At 39.6% G+C, this 22,057-nt stretch overlaps 1 protein-coding gene across 2 annotated transcripts in view; it reads right to left on the reverse strand.

The window, feature by feature from the left end:
* The window catches only part of LOC103723150 (folate transporter 1, chloroplastic), a 100,505-nt gene that overhangs the window by 41,788 nt on the left and 36,660 nt on the right, over positions 1-22,057 (reverse strand). For both annotated transcript variants that reach the window (XM_008813972.3, XM_008813971.3), the window contains exons 5-6: positions 21,157-21,247; positions 2,920-2,993 (exon numbers count right to left, since the gene is read on the reverse strand). In XM_008813972.3, coding sequence (XP_008812194.1) covers positions 2,920-2,993; positions 21,157-21,247 — 165 coding nt within the window. The remainder of the gene's footprint in view (positions 1-2,919; positions 2,994-21,156; positions 21,248-22,057) is intronic.

Raw genomic sequence — 22,057 nt, forward strand, 5'->3', positions numbered from 1 at the left:
ACTCTTTCATCTTTGGTTTCCATTGCAAGCATTTAGTAATTGCAGTTAATTGTGATAATTTATCACCCAATATTTTTCAAAAACTGATTAAAGATGTAATCAAGGTTCGCCGTCTAGGTACCGGATCTCGTACCAGTACCATCCTATTACAGCATTGGTACACAGTAAGCTATGGTAAGGTTTAGTGTATTGAGTGCCTGTACGGTATGGTGCCGATTCAGTATGGTACGGCATCAATTCAATACGGTACGGTTAGTATAGTATGACATCGACTGGTACGACAAACCTTGGATTCAATTAAGTGTCTAAAACTATTCCAAAAGTGGAGGTCTTTCTAAACAGAACCAATTTGTGCGCTTTTCTCAACTCTTAAGATAGTCTGAAACTTTGAATGAAGCTCTTGTTTTTGGTAAAGTAGATTTTATTTCATGCATTACAAATGAGATATATTCAGATTTTGTTGTCTAATTACAAATGCTGGTTTTATTTCATTTGCATGCTAGGAGGTTATGATATGTTGTTGACAAGTTTCCATCAAAATTTTTAAGATATTCTTTTCCAAAATTAGGCCAAAATTGAATGCAAAATCATTAAGTTTCTCTTATCCACTGATCAGCATTTGTTTATATCTTGCATAACATGTCGAGTTATCAAAGTTTTATATTTTTATAAAGTGATATTTGCATAAATAATCATGTTATATAAATAATATTGCCACTATTTAACAATAAAAAACAAAAGTAATAAGGAATAGTAGGCAGAGGATCATCAAGATGTGAAATGTGTGTGAGTTGCTTTGCATGCCTGAACAACAATTTAGAATTTTAGAGTTTTTTGAGAATATAGAATATTGAAACAGACCTGACCATCCATAAATATCAAATCTCCAACTTCATTATTAATTTTGATGACAATGTCATGCAGCTAGAATCTAACATTGCAATGTACTTCCATGGCTTGAAAGCATCATTGTATAGTTGATGGATGTAATTAGACTTGGCATCATGGTTCACTATACCGGCCCGAATCCGATGGTATAGGTTGTACCAAACCGGTTCGGTACCAGTATCCGGTACAGATGGCGTACCGACACTCAATACGCCGAAAAGGCCCCGTACCTACCGTATCAACACAGTGCTAGTGTGGCATCGGTACGAGGTCTGATAACGAGACGGTGAACCTTGCTTGGCATAGTCCACTATTTGAATTGTGGCAATGTCAAGTTGTACTGAGCAATTTGCATCTTATAATATTTCTAAGCAAAGTCTGAAATCTCGGTACCGGATACCATATCAATACCTTATCGGTTTGGCGTGGTACAATACGGTACGCATCTTGTATCAAAATAACTCTTTAACCTTTTTTTCAATTTTTACCTCGGTATGCCTCGATATAGGTTGATATGCTTCGGTAGGATCGATACACACCTCGATACGAGGCGGTACAGAGCGTGTATCAATTCGAAGTTGAGTTTTATACTGGTCTCCTCCCAGTATGGTACTATGTGGGCAGTACAGGGTGGTACGACAGGCCATGCTCCTAAGTAACATAATTTTTACAGTCTATGCAATATGGAATAGCATATGAAATGAAATTTTTTGCCCAATAAGAGTGAAAAAACAAAAATGTTCTATGGAACTATTAAAAAAAAATTAATAGATTATTTTTGTACTTCTAACAGCTTGAAATAAGCATTCCAAAGTAAAAGTTATTTAATGACTTTTCTAGTCATTATTTTCATTGTCAATAAATGCAGTCATTAGTATATTTACTAATTGATACATATTCTATTTTTAAAGACAATCTCAATAACACAAACCATTAAAAATGAGAGGTGCTTTTTCTCAAAGATTCAATGATGCCAAGCCAAAATTCTCAAATAAAAGAGACAAAAGGAGAAGTAGATAGATTGTATCTTCAGTCTTCACTATGAGTGATAAACCACATCCTGTTGACTTGGGATCAGAATTATGAAAGCTTTCTGATCTGTTTCTACTAACAACAAAATCCTCAGTCCATCAAACTTTTTTAAACCCTACCATCCAAGCATCTTATTGCAGAAGGCTGCTATGTGCTAACAATGCATTTGTAACTCCACATGTCTCTTCTTATTCAGATAAATAATTTGAATTTTAGTATTTTCTCCTAAATGAAAAAAAACTGAGTTTTTGTCAACTACAAATTTGGGGCTTGGGTGTTGAAGGTACAGAAATATGCATAAAAATAGCAGAGATGATCCCTAGAGCTAGCAACAATATAATATATTCAATATATTTGTCTTTAGTTTTGTTACCTTCCCTGCAGATATTCTGGTACTTGTGTTCTAAGATGACTACTAGAGGGATAGAATAAATAATATTGCATCAGTCATCTACTGTCAAGCGAATAGTTTACATAATAGCACTGATATTGAAGCAGAATATCATTAATAAATTTATTTTGAGATACCTAGATGGAAATTTGACATATGCACCTTATTCTATGATGCATGAATATAATATATTCATCGTAAATGTTGTTATCTTCCCTGTAGATATTCTGGTACCTGGGTTCTAAGATGACTACTAGCTGGATAGAATAAATAATATGGTGTCAGTCGTCTACTATTGAACAAATAGTTTACACAGTAGTACCGATATGATGGCAGAACACTAAAAAATTTATTTTGACAGACCCAGATCGAAATTTGACATATGCAGCTTACTCTATGATATAATAGTTCAGAAAGATCTCAAGGAAGCACATGTTGGCAATGTGCTTACACATTTATAGAAACAAATGGCAAGTTAAAATCCAGTACACCAACCTAATTGTCACAAATGAAGTTAATTTAAGTACAGTTATAGGTATAGAAAAATAATTTATGTAAAAAATTGAGACAAAATTAAATATTTAAAACAGAAGAATAGTACTACATACAAGCAAAAGTCCAGGTCCAATTCCTTTATAAAGTGCACGCCATCCTTCCTCTTTTAAAATGGTTCTCAAAGCATCTGACCTTAGATAGCATGTGGGTAAACAATTAAATGACCGTTAAATATTTTAAAAGCAAAAATAGAAGCATTCAAGAAATAACAGAAGATTTTTCAATATTCCCCAACAAAACCAGCCACAAGCATATATAAGCGTATAAAAGTTTATTTGACCAAAAGAACTGAAAGAACCAGAAAGGAAAATAATACACAATAGGTTCTTGAGAAGTAGGTAAGAATTTATTCAAATCCATTGTACATATTTTGCTGACATGGAAGACTATTAAAGTTTTGACAGAAGCTGGTGAGAAAGCATCAAAAGCAGTAGGGCTACTATCAAAGCAATAGAATAGAATAGATGCAAAAGAAATTGGGGATAGGCCTCCCCATCTTTGCATCAAGCTACATTTATATAAAGAGAATGAGAAAATAAAAAAATAAAGGTGCCATTTTACATCACTTTCTCTTTTTTTTTTCTCTAATTTTAGAAACAGAAAATTAGGAATTCAAATCTTTAAAAATATAAACATATTTCAATCTATAGTACTCGTAAAAGCAAATAGTAGGAGGGTTTGGTTGTACCCAGATTTGGTTGTACCAATGTATTTGACTAAATTATCCTCTACATAATTTTTCATAATATCCTTAATTAATCTAGAATAATGTGAAATTGTGAAATCCAGTAAATGCCTCCTCTCTTTCCTACATCTATTCCTCTAACCATTCTTCCCCTTCAATAAAATCGTTTAAAATATTCGGTTTTTTTCCTTTGTTTTATTCAAAATTATTAACTACAGAAGTGATTCTCATATCATTTAAAGTATTAATAAATACTTATTTGATAGAACTATGTGATATTGTCTTAAACAAGGTCCGGCGTACCGGTACCGGTCGGCGTACCGGTACCGGTCGGCGTACCGGTGGCGGCCCGGACCGGTGGCGTGCCGGTCCGAACCGGTCCCGTACCGGTCCGAACCGGTCCCGTACCAGTCCCGTACCGGTTCTTCAACAGTAAACTACAGGTACCGGATTCCACGCTGATCCGGTACCGGTCCCAGGCCGGACCGGTACGGCAGACCATGGTCTTAAAATCATGGTGAATAGCTAAAAGTCATTTTAAAGAGAAATCTAATTGCTCCATAGAAATTGATTGGCACAGCTAATATTTATTGTAATTTGATTGTCTTTATTGAAAGGTACAGATAGTAGAATTCTTCACATGCATGGCATGTGCACTACACGTGTAGATTGGAGAATCCTTCACGTGCATGGCATGCGCATTGCACTAGTTTTTAAAATCATAGAATTGTTCCACACTCCAGTTCCATATTCCTTGACTTCTTTAACATTTTATGTCGCTTATGAAATACATCTACTATCAATAACAAGGCAACAACTGATCTATTAACTTAAACTACCATCAGGCATAAGATGCATATGAAAAGCATGGGTAGTTCATCTAGAGGGGATAAGAGCCTAGAAAATGAAGAAATAGTATTTGGAGAAAATAAAGAGCCTGCCTATAATGACCAAGACCTCGCTCAAAAAGATTAGCTAGAAGGTATTGTTTGGGTTCCTTGGTCCTATATGTGTACTCAAGATCTATCCAGTACATAACTAATGTGGGACTGAACACATGTCAGCGTAGGTCCTACACTCCTTTCATTTAAACCCCGGCATCTTCACCAGGCTAAGGGTCTAAATCCCATCAAACCCAATCATAGAACTATGATCAGCCTACAGTCAACCTCAAATAAGCCTATGTTGTAGTGTCCCTTAGTCCACATGGGTCATAGGTCGGGCCCGCTCAAATACCATTTGTAACAATCCAGGGTCTCGTCCAAAAAGCCTAACCAAAAGGTATCATTTATGTTTCTTAGTCCTATATATGTACCTAAGATCTATCCAAACATAACCAATAAGAAACTAAACACACGTCTGCATAGGTCCTCACACTGCCCTTTCCACAAGTACCTTGGTCTTTCAAGAGATGGGAGTGTGAAATTAATCAAATGAAACCAACATAAAACTAACAGAATAATGTAGATGTTTGGAGAGTCATTCCCTTTGTTTTTCTTTGTTCGCAAGTTATCTTGGACTATTAATGACACTCCAATAGCCAAATAAGAGTTAGGGAAAAAATGGAACATGGTGTCAACTCATGAAGAAAAAGAAGGCATGGAGCATGGAGTAATTGCAAGATGAAAAACCTTAAACCATATTTTAGCAATGACTACAGGCAAGAAAATTCAGGTGATTAGTAAATTAGGATGAGAGACCGTCTCTCTATCATCTGCTATAGAAATTTCTATTGTATGCTTTTTCTAGAAACTAATCCACGGGATAGGTAGAGACAAAATACAAAAAAGGGGATTGAGACATGTAGGCTGTCATTTGTAAAAGAATCTGAATTAAAATCATACATATAACATGTAAAACCCAGTAGATTGGCCCGGTCCACTTGACCTTCCCAGCCATTTTGGCCCAAATGAAAAAAACAAAGGAAAAAAAATGCACGTGCTGCACACGTGCGAGCTACGAAGAGACTCCCGATGGGAGTCTTCCTCCTCCCTGAAATCACCGGACGGAATCCGACGTCGGATTCCGGTCACGACCGAGGTTATTTAGATACCCTCCCCGGTCCCTCTTCCACCCCATCGGAGTTTGCAGCCTTGATCGAAGCCCTTTGCCGGAGATCTCTTTGATTTTCCTCTCCGGGCGTCGATCATCGTTCACACTGTCACCGCGGATAAAAGCCTCCGGAAAACCGGTAAGGACCCTGCCACCCTTGATTTATCCTTCCTCTCTTTCTTTCGGATTCCTTAGAACTTTGATTCCGGCTGGTGATCGCCAGAATTTGGCCGAGAAAGGCAACACCCTGTTTTTTCCTATTTTCGGAAACCGACCCTGTTTCCTTTCGATTTTAGTTGTATCCGCCTCTGGTGCTTGTCGTCGGGGTCTCCCTCCGATTTTCCGCAGTTCCAACCACAAGGATACCTTTGTTCCATGATTTAAGAGGTTAGAACTAGAGCTGATCACGGGCCTTCTGGCCCGCCCAGCTCGGCCCGGAATTTTTCGGGCTTGGGCATTAAAAAAAGACCTATGGGTCCGACCTGGGCAAGAAAAGCGGCCCGATAATATATATATAAAGTTAAGACTTAAGAAACCCTAAACCCCCCGTTCACTCGCTGAGAGCCGCTCCCCTTTCCGCGTAGCCACCGCCTCCTCTCGGTGTCATCGCCTCCTCTCGGTGCCATCGCCTCTTCAACGACCGACCGGCGGCTCTTCGCGTCCTTCTCCACCGGCCAGCAACTCTCCACGGCTCCGGTCACCGACTCACTGGTAAGCAAGGTACGCGGTACCGAGTGTACCGACGTACCGATCGACTCCGGTACCGGTACGGTACCGGTGCCGAATCGAGCCGAACCAATACCGTACCGATGGGGCTGGTTCGGCCTGGTTTCGACCCCGTTGTCGTTTTTTTTGGGGGGGGAGGGGGAGTTCTCTCACTTTTGGATATTTTTTTGATGTTTAAGGTCTAAACTAGATGATGCATCTTATTACTTCCAAATGATTCAAATAATGAGATGAAGAATATAAAATATCTTCAAATTAAGATACAATCAATTACATGCATTTAAAGTACTATATCTAAAATCGGGTCGAGTGGCGATGTTTCTCGGCGATATCTGGATCATCAGCATAATATGGAGGCAAATCAACCCATCCCTCTAACCAAGCGGCATTGTAGTCTTGTATGCTCAATCCCTGAGGAATGCGCGTCCGGTCATAAGAACTCTCGGATCTCTCACTGAAGCTCTGGCTCTGAGAGGTGTCTTGATAATATGGCTGTGAAGGGGCCCATCCGAATATGTCGGCACCAAAATCCGACACGTAAGACCCTCCGGGCTGCACAAAGTAGTAGTCACCGGAAGATGACTCCGATGTACCATATCCATAGGCTGGCTGAGGCCGCGGATAATAGGAAGACTCGGAACTTGATACATCAATGGATCCTACTCCACATGGGAGGTCATCTGCAGCTGCATCTTGCCCTCTTGAACGACCTCGAGGAGCCCGTTTTCGATATGCAATAATATCCGACCGGCCTATATCAGACGGCCTACCATGATCCGTATCTTGTGTAGCATGTGTAAACTGGAACTCACCGGTGTATCGAAAACCTTTCTCCGGCTGTCTCATAAGTAGTATCATACTGTCCTCCACTCCCTCCATAGCTAGTAGATCCATCACCACCAGAACCTTCATCGCTGCTGGTCCAAGTCTCCTCCTCGACACTCTCCATTGGGGTCCTTTCCTTTTCTCGTTTGCTGGGATTGACGCCCTCCTGATCGAGTAGACTGGGTACTAGAGCGTCCTCGTCCTCGCATGAGAAGATCATATCTCTGAACGAAAGCGTCGTACCAGTCATGTGGTGATTGGCTCCCCTCTAGCCACGTCCTATCAGCTGTAGGAGTGTGTGGAATGTTGCGCTCAGCCCATTGCTGTGGATCGACCATAGCCTCGGTGGCTATGATGCTGGCTGGTCGTCGAGACGATCCTGGCTCATCAAGCTCGGGCTCCTGCTGCTGGACCACAAGCCAGTCGAGCATAGGATTATCATCATCATCTGTAAAAGTCCTATAGATGAGATCTACATACTTGAGCTCCACTTTCTTCTGAATGCATTTTAGCCTCAACCGCAGATTGTAGTGTACATAAACTAGGTCGTTGAGGTGCTTTTGTGTCAAACGGTTCCTCTATTTGCTGTAGATGAGGGCGAAGGTGGACTAGTCGCGCTCATAGCCACTCGAGGAGACCGTTTGGGAGAGCATCCGGATAGCTATCCGCTTAAGATTTTTTGTGGATCCACCAAAATGAATCCACCATTCAGCTGCAAAAATATTGAAGATAATTACATTTTACATATATGATGGCCTCATAGTTGAAGATAACTCAGCTGCAAAAATGTCTTGCAGATTTGTATTGTACCTGAATTCATAGTTGTCTTGCTCACGACAGCTGGTCGCTGTCCAAAGCTATGGCTGCCCTCTCTAAATAATTTGGAAAGTGAAAAGAAGCTTGTTGTAGTATGTTAATAATATAAGATCCGATATATTTACATATGCTACTAAATCATAGTTACCTCTTCTATACATGACGCGGCGACTTCTGGATCAGGCTCCATCTTATAAATAACATTACGCAGAGCATCAAGAAGTTCATCATCCATACCAATTCCACTCTCGTACTGGAACCAGGGATTCAGGTAGTGTGCTGCACATAGACGACACCATCTTAGTATAATTATACAAATATATCCATCAGTATAATTATCAATATTATCGCTTACCTGCTAGATGCAATTTTCTATCCATTTGGGCTCTCCACCGCCGCTCAATGATGTCGATGTACTCGTGGGCATGGGCTACATCTGCCTCCATGATTTGAGCATTTGCCTTCTCCATCATGTGATATAAAAAGCCCATCTGGGGTACCTCTCGCTATCCACGGCCCGCAGCACTTCATATAATGGTTTGATAGCCTTGACTATCGCATTAGCCCGCTGCCAGAATGACTGCCTGCTTACCAAGTCTTCCATCCTGCTTCCTTCAGTGTCGGCCTAGGCATATCTACTTTTCTGCCTCTCGGGACTGACAAACATCTGACGTAGGGCTCCTTTCTTCTCGATAAGGCTATCAAGTGCAATGTAGTTCGTAGCAAACCGTGTGACTTCTGGTCTCAGAATCTCTCCTCCGTGTATACTTTCTCATCCATGAAAGAACCCAAGTATGGCTATAAATATACCTGGTGATGCGTTGGGCTATCTCTACCATATGTTGCACCCTACGGAGCTTTCCAATGTCCATCAAGATAAGATCGATGCAATGTGCAGCACATGGGATCCAAAAAATTTATGGTCGCCGCTCCATTGGAAAGTTGTGGAAGGTCTTCGTATCACAGTATGTCAGAAAGTTGATGTCCCGCTTTGTCGGACCGGTCCAACCATCACACATCAGAGTAAGCCCATATGTGGGCCACTTGCTCTTATATGAGCTAATCCAATTCTGTAGCTCCTCATTATTGTCAAGAAGCTCACCGTAGATGTCCTTCGGGCCTGGAGGATCGACACCGAGACCGGCAGACTGTATGGCGGAAATGGCAGACTTGTAGTATCTCTTGTCTGCAGCATTCACTGGGATGTGGTTGAAGTGGAATCAGGATCCAATAGCTCGCCACATAACCTTCTACTCCTTCCACATTGTGTCTACCCTTTGCTGCTTCGAATCTCTCCTCGGAAAGGCATGCGGATCTACATCGTGGATTGACGCTTTTGGTGGAATCTCTCCAGAAGACTTCTTTCAGCTACCAAAACCACTCAGGATAGATACAATCCGGCCACGTCCTCTGCCCTCGCCCTCCCTGACTGAGGTTGTCCTTTGAAACTTTGGATCTTATCTGCTTCCACCAGAACCGGCGCCCGACTCGAAAAACGGAGGCCCAAATCGAGCCCGATGCCTCGCCACCTACTCCTGCTGCCACCGATCATCCAGACTCGCCCGCATGCCAGCCTGGATCTGTGCCTCCTGTTAGATTTATGCCCTAGAAGCCAATCTGGCTGACACATTATTAATTCTGGAACATAGTTTTGTACTTGACTTTATTATTATTGATTAATAAATGGGCATCTTTTTCATTCATATTATGTATGTGTCTATAAATCGCCCAAAAAATTAATAAGATGATGCATATTCTCAAGAGTTGAGAATTTGAGCCATGTATTATTGGTGATTAATTTATAAATGTTCCTGATCGATGGATCATCAGGTGATCGATCCGATGAGATCAGTGCATAGATCACTTTTCTTATGGATAGACGAATCTCGAATCCACAGTGTAGGAACACTGAAGTGATAGTGCAGATAATTGTTAGAAAACAAGGGTACTAAGCATGACCAAGACAAGAAGTCACTTGAATGTCTATATACTCATCAGTGACTTACTTGATGTTGTAGTAGTGTGACTGGTTCTTTGACCTGCGGTGCTTCGGCAATTCACAGTGAGGTTGCTGTAGTTTGACTGCACGTATACATTGTCTCTAGCCATATGGGTCCTTGTGGTGTGCAGTAGGTTCACTGTAGGAGTAGGGTATGCACCTATAAGGAATCTATCGACCTTGGTAGATAAGGAGTGATCCTATATGATTTATAAGACTAAATTCGTAAGACCTCGGCCGGGACAGTATATACAGTGGAGTAAGTTTTCCATTCTCGAACTTAAGTCGAATAAATCTAGACATATGACAGACGATGGGATTTGACGAGTTATCCATGACCTCCGTCCTATAGAGATCCATGATAGGACTGTATCATACGATAACTGCACCTAGAGGTTCATCATTCCATTCTACTGGGTTGCCACTACATGCTGCTAGGTGTCACTGGTAGATGGTGAGACTCACAGGGACTATCTTGATGATCGATGATCCCTGGTGAGTTGAGTTGAAATTGTTCCGACCCATTGAAAGAAATTTTCAATGATATTGTGATAGAGATCGCAATATATCTTACTACCAGACAGAATGGAACCTATGGGATCACACATATTAGAAGTATTGACCAATCCGATGGTTGAATTGTGATTTAGAATCACAAATAATTCATAATTATCAATTTGATTGATAATTGGTGTAACCCGCTAAAAGTTAGTGAGTTGAAAAAGGAATAATTGCAATTAGATTGCAATTTAATTGAATCAATTGGATTTAATTAATTGGACTTGATCATATTAAACACGAGTCCTACTTGGAGTAGGATTCCTAGAATCCTAATTGGATTAGGATTTTAAATTAAAATAAAGTCCTACTTGGAGTAGAATTTCTAAAGTCCTAATTGGATTAGGACTGAAATTAAATAAGTCCTAATTGGATTAGAATTTCTTAAGTCCTAATTAATTTTAATCTAATAAATTAAAATGACTCCTAATTGGATTAGGATTGAAGAGTTCAATTGAGTCATAGTTCAATTGAATCCTAATTAGATTAGGATTTGGAGGGAAGGCATTGGGTTCACCTAATCCTCTTTGGAAGAGGATTAGACCCACCTTGAAATTGGCCCCAAACCCCCAACCCCCACTTAATTTGATTAAGTGGGGGCGTGAATTACAAGAGGATAAGAGGAAGAGGCGTGCGCCCCTCCCTTGGTTTTACGTGAACAAAGAAAGAAGGGGCTACGCCCCTCCTCTCTTTTCTTAAAGATAAACATGAGCTCCCAAATTTTAGGAGCTCATGCATAGGGATAAATAAAGGAGGTTATGCGGCCCCCTTTTGAAAAAAAAATCCCTAGAGAATACGTGAAGAAGTCCTCTCCTCTTGCAGCCGTATATAGGCCCTCTCCTCTTCCTCTTTGAGCCGCAAGCAAAAGAAAAGAAAAAAAAAAAGGAAGACGTGTGGCTCTTTGATCCTTCCTTCTTCCACCAAAATAAAAAGGCTGCAAAGTGTGCTTCCTTTTTATTCTTCCTTCTCCAATCCTTCTTCTTCAAGGGAGAGCAATCAAAGGTTTGGTTGCTGCAAGGAGAAAGAGATTCATCCATCAAAACTATTCTCTGCAAGAGAGTTAGCACCCCGGACAGATTCGAGAGCTTTTATCGGTCCTCTACCTCGTGTGAATACCCGTAAAGGTCGGACGCGTGTGCGGCTTCAAGCGAACCTTCAACAAATCCACGATCATCAGATTTGCAGTGATCTACCCGCACAAAGTGAAGATCTGATCTTCCTAATCATGTAAAAAGTTTTTAATCCTAATCTATCTACGAACGACAGTTTTTAAAATATGTTCATGCGATGAACGGGATCTCGCACATGCCCCTTCCGTTGCGTTCTGATTTTTTCTGCGACGTGCGTGGGATTCCAACACCTCCTCCTCATCTGGACCCTCGACCTCTTGTGACTCCATGAAGTGATAAGAAGGTGCTTCTGCAGCTTGGCGTTCCACCTCCGCTTTCTACTATGCAGCCCTCTCATTGGTTGCTTTGATCTCAGCAAGGTTTTTCCTCATCAGCTGACGGATGTCTGGTGGGCACTCCGAGCACGCAGATATCTCACGAGAATTACCGGCTAAGTGCTGCTTTAACCTGGTTACCCTCCTCCTTTGAAGCACTTGTGATAAAAATTGCACTGAAACTGGTGCCATTCACTAAGAATCTTCGCATGCTCCCAGCCAATATTACATTCTTGGGGTTGCCCTCTCCTTAATGGCTCCATTCCTAAGACCACATTAATTTTTTTTAAATTTCAAATTTTTAATTAAAAATTAAATTTTAAATTTTTTTATTAAATTATAAACTATATAAATTCTGTAAAAACAAAAGTTAATGTCACCATTAACATCATTCATATATCGACAATATATAAAAAATTCAAGACAAAATGGAATCATTTAATCATTTCCTATTTTTTGGCAATTTTTGACTTATTTTTTTAAGCAATATAAATGAAATATTAAAAAAAGAATATAGGAGAAAGAAATTTTACCTTATTTAGTTTTTGCTGGATTTTTCTTGAAGAAAAACGATGCTCTCTGACCCTTCTAAATTTTTTGCACGCCTTTGTCTTTGCCTTTCTCTTCTTTTCCTCCTTCGTCTCTGCCTTTCCTTTCACCTTATTTCTGGCTTTGGCTGATGAATCGTTCGGCTTTTATAGCTGAACAAATGCAAAGACAACCACGCTGGACGCTGTGGCACCACCGTATGTGCCACAGCGCCTACCGGCCCTACCCTCTTCTTTCGGCCAGCACTGTGGCACGGATGAGTGTTGCCATTTACTCTTCGCTATGGCACTTTTGAAGGTGCCACAGTGCATGGCAGGGTGGAAATCATCCGAAAAAACCACCCAGAATGATAGTGGCACTTTTGAAAGTGCCACAGCGCATGGTACTTTCAAAAGTGCCACATTTTGGCACTGTGGCACTTTCAAAGTGCCACAGTGCGGGCACTTAGTGCGTGGCTACGGCCACGCGCTGTCCCCCACACCCCCTACCGGTGCGAACCGAGTTCGAGCATGTACCGGTGCGAACCGAGCCGGTACGAGCCAAAAACTGATCAGTTCGGACCCAAATTGGGTCAGAACCGATTTCCACCCCCGTACCGGACCAGTGCCAGTCGGTACCGGTCCGGTATGGGCTGAACCGACCGATACTGGTCGGTTCAGCAGACATTGCCGGTAAGTCTTGGTTTTTATTTTTTTCAGATTATTGGGGCTCTCTATCCTCCTCTTCGAGCTCGGTCCCGGATGGATTTCGCCCAAGCACAAAAATAGAGGCTTTCACTCCTCTTCCTCTCCAAGGCTTGGAAACTCCATACTGAGAGCCGCTCCCCTTTCCGCCAGTTTTCCTATAGCCGCCGCCTCCTCTCGGTGCCGTCACCTCTTCAACGACCGACCGGCGGCTCTTCGCGTCTTTCTCCACCGGCCGGCAACTCTCCGCGGCTTCGGTCACCTACTCACAGGTAAGTCTTGGTTTTTATTTTTTTCAGTTTATTGGAGCTTTTTCTCCTCCTCTTCGAGCTCGATCCTGGATGGATTTCGCCCGAGCTCGGAAATAGAGGCTTTCACTCCTCTTCCTCTCCAAGGCTTGGAAACTCCATACTCCATAGTATCGTATCAAATCCTCTCCAAGGCTTGGAAACTCCATGATAGGGTTAGGGTTTCAGAGAAATAGAATCGTATCAAATCCTCTAGAATTTATCAAAGCAAGTATAGGAAACTGCGCTAAAAAATTAATGACAATAGAAGTTGGCTTGAGAATCGAACCCAAAATTTACAAATATCAGATTACTAATTAAAAAAATCTGCACAACACTTTCGGAGAAATATTATACAGAATAAGCTGCAGGAAACAAATTGGGGGTTGATTGGCTACAGAAATGATTGTGTTTTATACTTTGAAAATGTATGACATAGTAGTGGAAAGAATTGTGCTTTGTTTGAGGACTAGATCAGAGTGCTTTGCAGCTTATTTCTTCTGTTTGTGCATGTATTGATGTGTAGGTGAACTTTCGCTTGCCATTGACATAAGCCTATCAAAAAATTATACAACTAATTATACAAAAAATTCAGTTCATAAGAATTATCCTATCAACAAACCATCCCTTCAATACTTGGGATAGTAGTATTTATCATAATAAAAATAAAGCCCCATCCAACTGAAAAAAAAGGAACATGCAAAGAGAAATGAAGGTTCAAAAACATGCAAAAGTCAACCAAAATCCCAACATCCTTCATTAACATGACTACATCCATTCCTCAGAATGTATGAAACTAGCATGGTTGACAGATCTCAGAAGAATTCCATTTTTATGGCGCATAATGAGCACGAGGATTGTTATGTCAAGGATAGTAAAGCAAAATCAAAGGTGTGGATGCACATGGTCAAGCTTCCAACCGAAGATGAGGACATATTGAAAGCACGATGCAAGTATTGCAAGGAGATTTTTTCAGCTACTTCTAAGAATGGTACGTCTCATATATGGCACCACTTAAAAAGATAGTTCTAAATGTTTTCATCATGACATAAGGAATTACACTATTTCAACTGAAACCACAACTTCTGGAAGCACATCTTTGCATTTGAAAAATCCTAACTTTGATCCGGAAGAAGTTCGTAGAGCTATTTGTATGTTTATTGTTACTGGTGCACATCCTTTTACAACTTGTGAGGAACCTGGTTTTAAATATATGGTATCTGTTATGTGTCCTCAATACAAAACCATGAGTAGGCATACTATTAGGAGAGATGCATTGAAATATTACATGGATGAAATGAACGTTGTGAAGGAGGAGTTAGCACAAGCACTAGGGAGAATCTGTTTGACTTCTGATAATTGGAAAAATGATAACACACAAGATGAATATATTTGCATCACAACACATTGGATTGACAATAGTTGGAAGTTGCAAAAAAGAATAATTAGATTTGCAGCCTTAACCCCCCCCCCCCCCCCTTGATGGGCTTTCTATTGCTAATGAGGTTGCTTTATGCTTGGCTCAATGGAAAATTGATAGTAAGGTTTTTACCTTGACATTGGATAATGCATCTTCTAATAATACCATGGCTACTTCTCTCAAGATTCGTCTTCTTGCAAATAAATCTCTCTTGCATGGTGGTGATTTTTTCAAATTCGTTGTTGCTGCCATATTATAAATCTTATTGTGCAAGCTTGTCTGAATCTCATTGATGGTGTTGTTTGTAAAATTAGAAATGTGGCCAAGCATTTGAAAAATTCAATTCCAAAGAAGAAGAATTTATGAAATTGTTGAAAAAAGTTTTCATTTGAATACTAGAAAAAGATTGCGTTCTGATTGTTGTGTTAGATGGAATTCTACTTTTTTAATGCTGGACCGTGCTGTCTATTTCAAGGCAATTTTAGATCACTGGGGACAGCGTGATAGAGAATTTAGAATCTTTGCACTTTCTGAAGAAGAGTGGAAAAAAGTAGCCATTCTTCATAAGTTTGAAAGTGTTTTATGATGTGACTAATCAGTTTTCTGCTAATAAGCATCCAACAGCGAACATTTATTTTAGGGGGGTGTGGGAGATTCATAGAAAATTGATAGAAACCACTAATGGCCCATATGATTTTATGGTTGATATGGTTAGAGAGATGCAAGTTAAATTTAACAAGTATTGGTCTGAGTATAGTTTAATCTTATCTTATGCTACAGTTTTGGATCCCCGTTGCAAGTTAGAGTTAGTTGAATATTGTTATTCTAAACTTTATGGGGAGATTAGTGCAAGGGAGATGGTTCAGAATATTAAGAATACTTTGTATGATTTATTTGAGGAGTATATGCCGCGTTCAACTTCAGTCTCTTCTCCCAAGATTGGAACTTCTAGTGGGAGTGATGTTGGTAAGAGTGATGCAGATAGTTTTGAAGATTATGAATTATTTTTGAGTAAAAAACGAAAGCCTGATCATGGGAAGTCACAATTAGATGTTTACTTGGAGGAGCAAAATCTTGGGCTGCATATCAATTTAAATATTTTAGTGTATTGGAGAGATGCCTCAGGTCGTTTTCCCGAGCTTGCATCGATGGCTCGTGATATTTTGGCCATTCCATATCAACAGTCCCTTCAGAGTCTGCCTTCAGTATGGGTAAAAAGTTGATAAATCCTTGGCGAAGCTCACTTTTACCAAAGACAATTCAAGCTATTGCATGTTATGAGGATTGGTTGCGAGCAAAGGGCTTCTCATTAGGTAATTCTTTAAATCTTTGCTTGTTGTTCTATTTTTTTCTCTAATATATATTTGAATAAAAACTAATTTTCTATTGTTTCATATTTATTTGTTTTTACATTTTTTTAGGACAATCGGGTGTCTTAGGAGCTAACATGGAAGAATCCAGTGAGGATGAAGATGACGAGGAAAAGATGGAAGAGGGATTACACGGTTCAGTCATTTAGATATTCTATTAATAACTCTAACAATTATTCATGTTCAATCATTAACAATTGCTAATGTTTCAATTTTGTGTTGGTAGGTTTTGAGAGTTAGAAGTTGCAATGATGTTCTTCTACAGTTTTCTATCATGGAAGTGGCCTCAAGAATTATGGTTACATTTACTTTTGAATGCACAAAGATGCATGTTTGTTATAATGTTAATGGGACAATGTAATTTGTATTTTATCTAAATATGTAATTGTCTACGTTTGTAGTTTTTATTGTTGGGTTGTAATTTTCAGCTGGACAACAATGTTTCATACATTTTATTTTATTTTTATTGGCTTGAAGCTGCGAATTTTTTTTTTTAAATGTTTGTAGATATATCCAAATTGCAAAGTTTGAAACCACCACCAACACTATCTATTTGAAATAGGCTAGTTATATCCTTAGCATTAATCAAGATGTTTGTCTCAAAAAGTTGGCACCACAAGTCATGTGTTGAACCAAATTAACCATTGGAGAAACAAAATAAAGGTAGAAAAATACATCCAGTTTTAGAGAGCCCATTAAGCTGTTAGGCCATTCTGACCCATTTTCAGATTCCAAACAAAAAAAAATCGAGCCTGTGGGGTTGGGCCGACAGTCGGGCCTGGGACCATAGTTATAAAGTCGGGTCGGGCCTGGACAAAAATTTAAGCCTGACAGTCGGGCCGGGCCGGGCCTGGGCATAGCCATCGGGCCTAATTTCTGCTGTAGAGCCCGCTCCCCATTTTTTTATCTATTTTTGTGCTGCCGACCACCAATCACCGCCGGCTACCTATTGGGCGGCCTCTTCTTTGCTAGAGAGAGGCCTTGTTCCCTCTCTTTCTTCCCAATCCTTTTTCTTATTTCTCTACCCGAACTCTCTCTACTCCGTAAGGATGCCCCTCCGTGATTTTTAGACTGACTCAGGTGAAGGGTCCTAAATCCAGGGTCGTCGGGCGGTGTACCAGCCCAACCCGGCTCTTGCCAAACGCTTTAGATTTGGTCACCTCCGATCTCTGTTGAACTATATGTATGCTAGTCCGAAGAGGGTGTTGAAATTTAGGTTTTTTCTTTTTCAAATAATTATGATAAAATTTTAATGAAAAATATAATTTTTGAATATTAGGCTCTGAGAGGAACTTTCAAAATTAATTGGACCTGAAATTAGATTGCGCTCGCAAGGTAAATAATGTAACCATTATTCTAAATTTATCGGCAAATTTTAAGAAAATTTGCCCTCGAGGTAGAGTTTGGCTGCTTTGGGATCCCCATATCTAGAATGTATCTAAAGTCCTGAAATCCGAAGAGATGTTAACTTGTAATCATGGTATGCTAAACTGGGTCGTACCAACCGGTTCAGCCCTTACTGGACCGGTCCGGTGGCCTACCGGTACGATTCCACCATGAAAACTGATACGCACCGGAGCTGGAGAAGAAAGGGAGAAACAGCAAGCCTTTGTCTTCACTTGCCGATTTTACTTAAAAATTTTTAATTTGGAGATTTTTAAGTGAAGTCGGCAAATCACTTGCCGACTTTACTTAAAAAATTTTAATTTTTTAATTTCGCGATTTTTAATAATGAAGTCGGCAAATCCTTTGTCTTCACTTAAAAATCTCCAAATTCTTCTCCACGGCCGCATCCTTTGTTTCTTTCGAAACAAGAGATGCGGCCGCAGCCTCGACCTTCGCCGCGCCCCCACAGCTTCCAACGCGCCCCCGCGGCCTCTCCTCCCTCCCACTCGCTATTTCTCCTCTCCTCCAGCTCCAGCTCCAGCTGGGCTCTTCCGGTACGGGCCCGGTACCGAGCCAGTACCGAACGAGTTGAACCGGTCCGGTTGCCGACCGGTACAGCTTCCGGTACCGATTCAGCATACCCTGCTTGTAACGATAAATAGTTTTTGAATCAAATATACTTGATTTATGAATCGATGCATAGTATTTTATTATTATATATGTCTCTTTTAAAATATTATGATTCTTGATCGAACGTATTGACCATGCTTGATTGATTTTGATGCTGTAAAATTTTAATATATCTTACGATTTAGAATACTGAATATGCTTTGAGAAAAAGAGTTTTGATTCAAAACAGATTTGGACTTATAGCCAGACAATGTTTTGATACCCTATCAGTAGGAGTTGTACTTTGGCATTTCAATACCCTGCAAGTAAGAGTTATGCATTGGTACTTCAATACCCTACCAGTGGGGGTTGTACGTTGGTACTTCGATACTCTGCCAGTGGGGGTTGTACATTGGTACTTCGATATCCTACCAGTGGGGGTTATGCAATGGCACTTTGATATGGTCGCAGTTCTTGGCTATCGAATTGAATTTGATGATTTGAAAAAAATTGATTTATGAACGACATTCAGATTTTGAGAATAATTGAATTTGAAATGCGTAATGTTTCGATAATATCGCATATCTAAATTTGGTTTTAAATTGATGAGTTTCACATACTTATTGTCTGTAAATAATTATTTAATTTATTATCTGATTTATCTAGCTAAAGTGTTCATTACTTACTAGGTTGTCTAACTCATTATATGATTTCTTAGTATTTTTAGAGATCCGAAAAATTAGCTTGACTCAGAAATTTATCATTAGAGAGCAAAACAAAATTTTGACATCTTTATTTAGACTAGATTTTATCTTAGAGTTGATGTAAGATTTTGGAATATTAATGGTTTTGTAAGCCTTTTAATTTCTTATTTAAATTAGAATTTAAATTTTAATTATTTAAATTTATTCCGCTGCTTGTATATAATATCATGTCGAGATGCCTTGCATGCTTGTGGGGAGAGTTTTTTATTAGTATGTGGTGGTTTCCGTGACCCCTAACTTGTGATCTTAGGTCAGGGGCGTGACAATTATAATGGTATTGAGCATAAGCGGATGAATCATAAGTTATAGAATCAGACATGAGTGCAGGTGGGTAGACACTAGAGACAATGAGACGTTAGTTTATCTCAGATCGGGGACGTGACATAACATGTTCAAAGCCATGTAATTAACAAAACATTAGTATAAACATCGAGAATTAGTTTTTTCTATAATGCCTTATTGAATTTTAAAACTTAAAGTTGTGCTAAAGTTAATAACACCAAAGATATATCATTTAAGTTACCAATCAAATTATGAATTAGTGACTTATCCCCATTCATACTCTCTGCTATAGTTGATTGTATATGTGTAAGATTTAATTCTAGACCCTCCCACATCTCCACCCATCACCAAAAATCTGCCTCAAGAAAAAGACCTGCAAGGACTTAAAGTAATATCAACGAAAGGATCTACTCATCCAGGAGGCAAAGGTAATATCTACTCCGACCATGGGGATAACACATTTAGAGAAGATCCAAGAAATCCCATGGTCAACTGAAAGGCGAAGTGGCATTCTAGGTGCAAGATAAATGATATCCACCATAAAGTCTCAGCCCTCAAAAATAAAACCAAACCCCTCAGCACATCTCTTAGAGAAACAAACGACTCATCCCTTCACTAATCTGCCAAACACCTTCATGTCTACCAGCAGCACAAATGATCGACCCTAAAGTCGCAACCCTCAAAAATAAAACGAAACCCCTCAGCCAGTTCTACACTTACGAGAAACAAATTACTCATCCCTTCACTAGTCTGTCAAGCATCTTCATGTCCACCAGCAGCCAAATAAACATGATTCAAAGGAGAGTTCAACCTCAACATTCAAAGGTAGGCAGCAACCACCCTATAGCTGCAGTTAAGGCGGCTATATCCAACAACAACAGGGTTGCTCTATGCGTACTTCAGTTTATTACCTTGGGGGAAAAAATCCTATAAAACTTTCCAAACATTTTTTAATAGATAGTAGTCATTTAAGTCATGGATTCAAGTTCTGGCCGACACGGCACAGCAGAATGTGCATAAAGCCGATGCCTTACCAACAAGGCACTAGAACAATACAAGCACATCCAATACTTGGCACATTGTTGCGTTAGCGCGTACCAAGCAATGGCATGGAATGGCACCATACTATACAACATACGTCAACATTTGGTGACGTATAGGGCCAGAAAATGCATTGAGTTTCAATCAAAGACCAAGAAATCATTAGTTGAGGCCAGTGCAGCATTAGTTTGAGCCAAGGCATCCCCATACCTTAATAAAAAAAAATACAGCAAAACCGTCAACCTACCTATTCATAAACAACTTCTTATTCACATGAAACCAGTAAGAATACTAAACAAGTGCTCAGCTTACATACTAAACTGAGAAATAGGTCACGTCCACATCACCCTCCATAAAATGACCAGAAATTTGCCATCAACGAGCTTTACCCAATTTCTCCAATTTTAGATTTAATAGTTATGCTAAACTAAAAAAAATGTAAATTAGATTATGAATCAAATCATGAATGGCTGACTAGGTAGCCAATAATGTACACCAGTTTCACCTATGACAATTGATCTTACATAGTTTAATTCAATTATAGACCTTCATGTGATATATAAGACATCAGCCTCATTATGATATCTGTAAATAGTTTCCCTTCAAGACTGTTAGAAATGCCAAAATCAAGATTTTAACCAAAATAAGGGATGTGCCAAGTTATTAGCAAACTTAGTAGCACACTGAAAAGATATGCAGTGGTGACAATCATTCCAAGAAAATCATAGGTAGCTTGACATTCAATGATCCTAAGTTGTATGCCAAAAATAATAAAATAAAAATAAAAGACATACCAGAAAACCCAGAATATGGTTGATAATGCTGGGATGTTTGAAGCTGCAATCTTGTTTTCACAAGCCAAATAGGATTCGTACACAAGCATACCTATCAAGGTCAAGAAAAATTGTCTTATTATATGCTATAGAATAACCCTGGAAATATATGGTCAGATAAATGACAGAGGTGAGAAAAATCATCACTATATTAGGCTGCTACAGAGCAAATTAACCACCATAAATAGAAGGACAAAAAACAAGGAAGCATTCTTGAGGATCAAAGTTTTCGCAACCCAAACAGCAAATGAAGGAAAGTTATTCTCTAGTACCTTTTCCTTGGTTCCAGAAAACAGAGAGAAATTTCCTTTGCTGACAAACCATGAACACAGACTAAATTTCTCCTATTCCAAGAAAAAGCTCTTACTATGTTTCCTTTTTCCATAGATTTCTAGAAAAGCACAAAGACCCAAATGATCTAAACCTTCGAATTTCCAAGGTACCACAGCCTCTTCAATATCTTGCCCTAGTGGGCAATTCCTAAGGTTTTCAAGCCTCTTTGTTCAAATATTTTTGATCTGTCACAAAATAAAAGAAAGGATCTTATCCATTCACAAATGTAATGTTTTTTTCAGCAACATAGCATGGTGCATATTGTGCCACTGCATGCCAAGTTTTGGCATGGCATCACATAAATGGTTAGTACGATGCAGTGAAACGTTGGCTACATCAGGATGTCTTTAGGATTTCCTTGAAATTCAACAACATTATGAAAAATGGATATTTTACATTGCTTTTATAGGTTCTTCTGGATCTCCCCGCCCCCTCCCCCCTCCTTTTTTTCTTTGAGAGCTCCACTGTCATGCTTATGCACCTAAATCTTTTGTCGAGTCTAGCAACTAAGCAAAATCAATATGGATTT

This window comes from Phoenix dactylifera, unplaced genomic scaffold (genome assembly GCF_009389715.1).
Source record: "Phoenix dactylifera cultivar Barhee BC4 unplaced genomic scaffold, palm_55x_up_171113_PBpolish2nd_filt_p 000182F, whole genome shotgun sequence".
In the NCBI taxonomy this organism is placed as follows: Eukaryota; Viridiplantae; Streptophyta; class Magnoliopsida; order Arecales; family Arecaceae; genus Phoenix; species Phoenix dactylifera.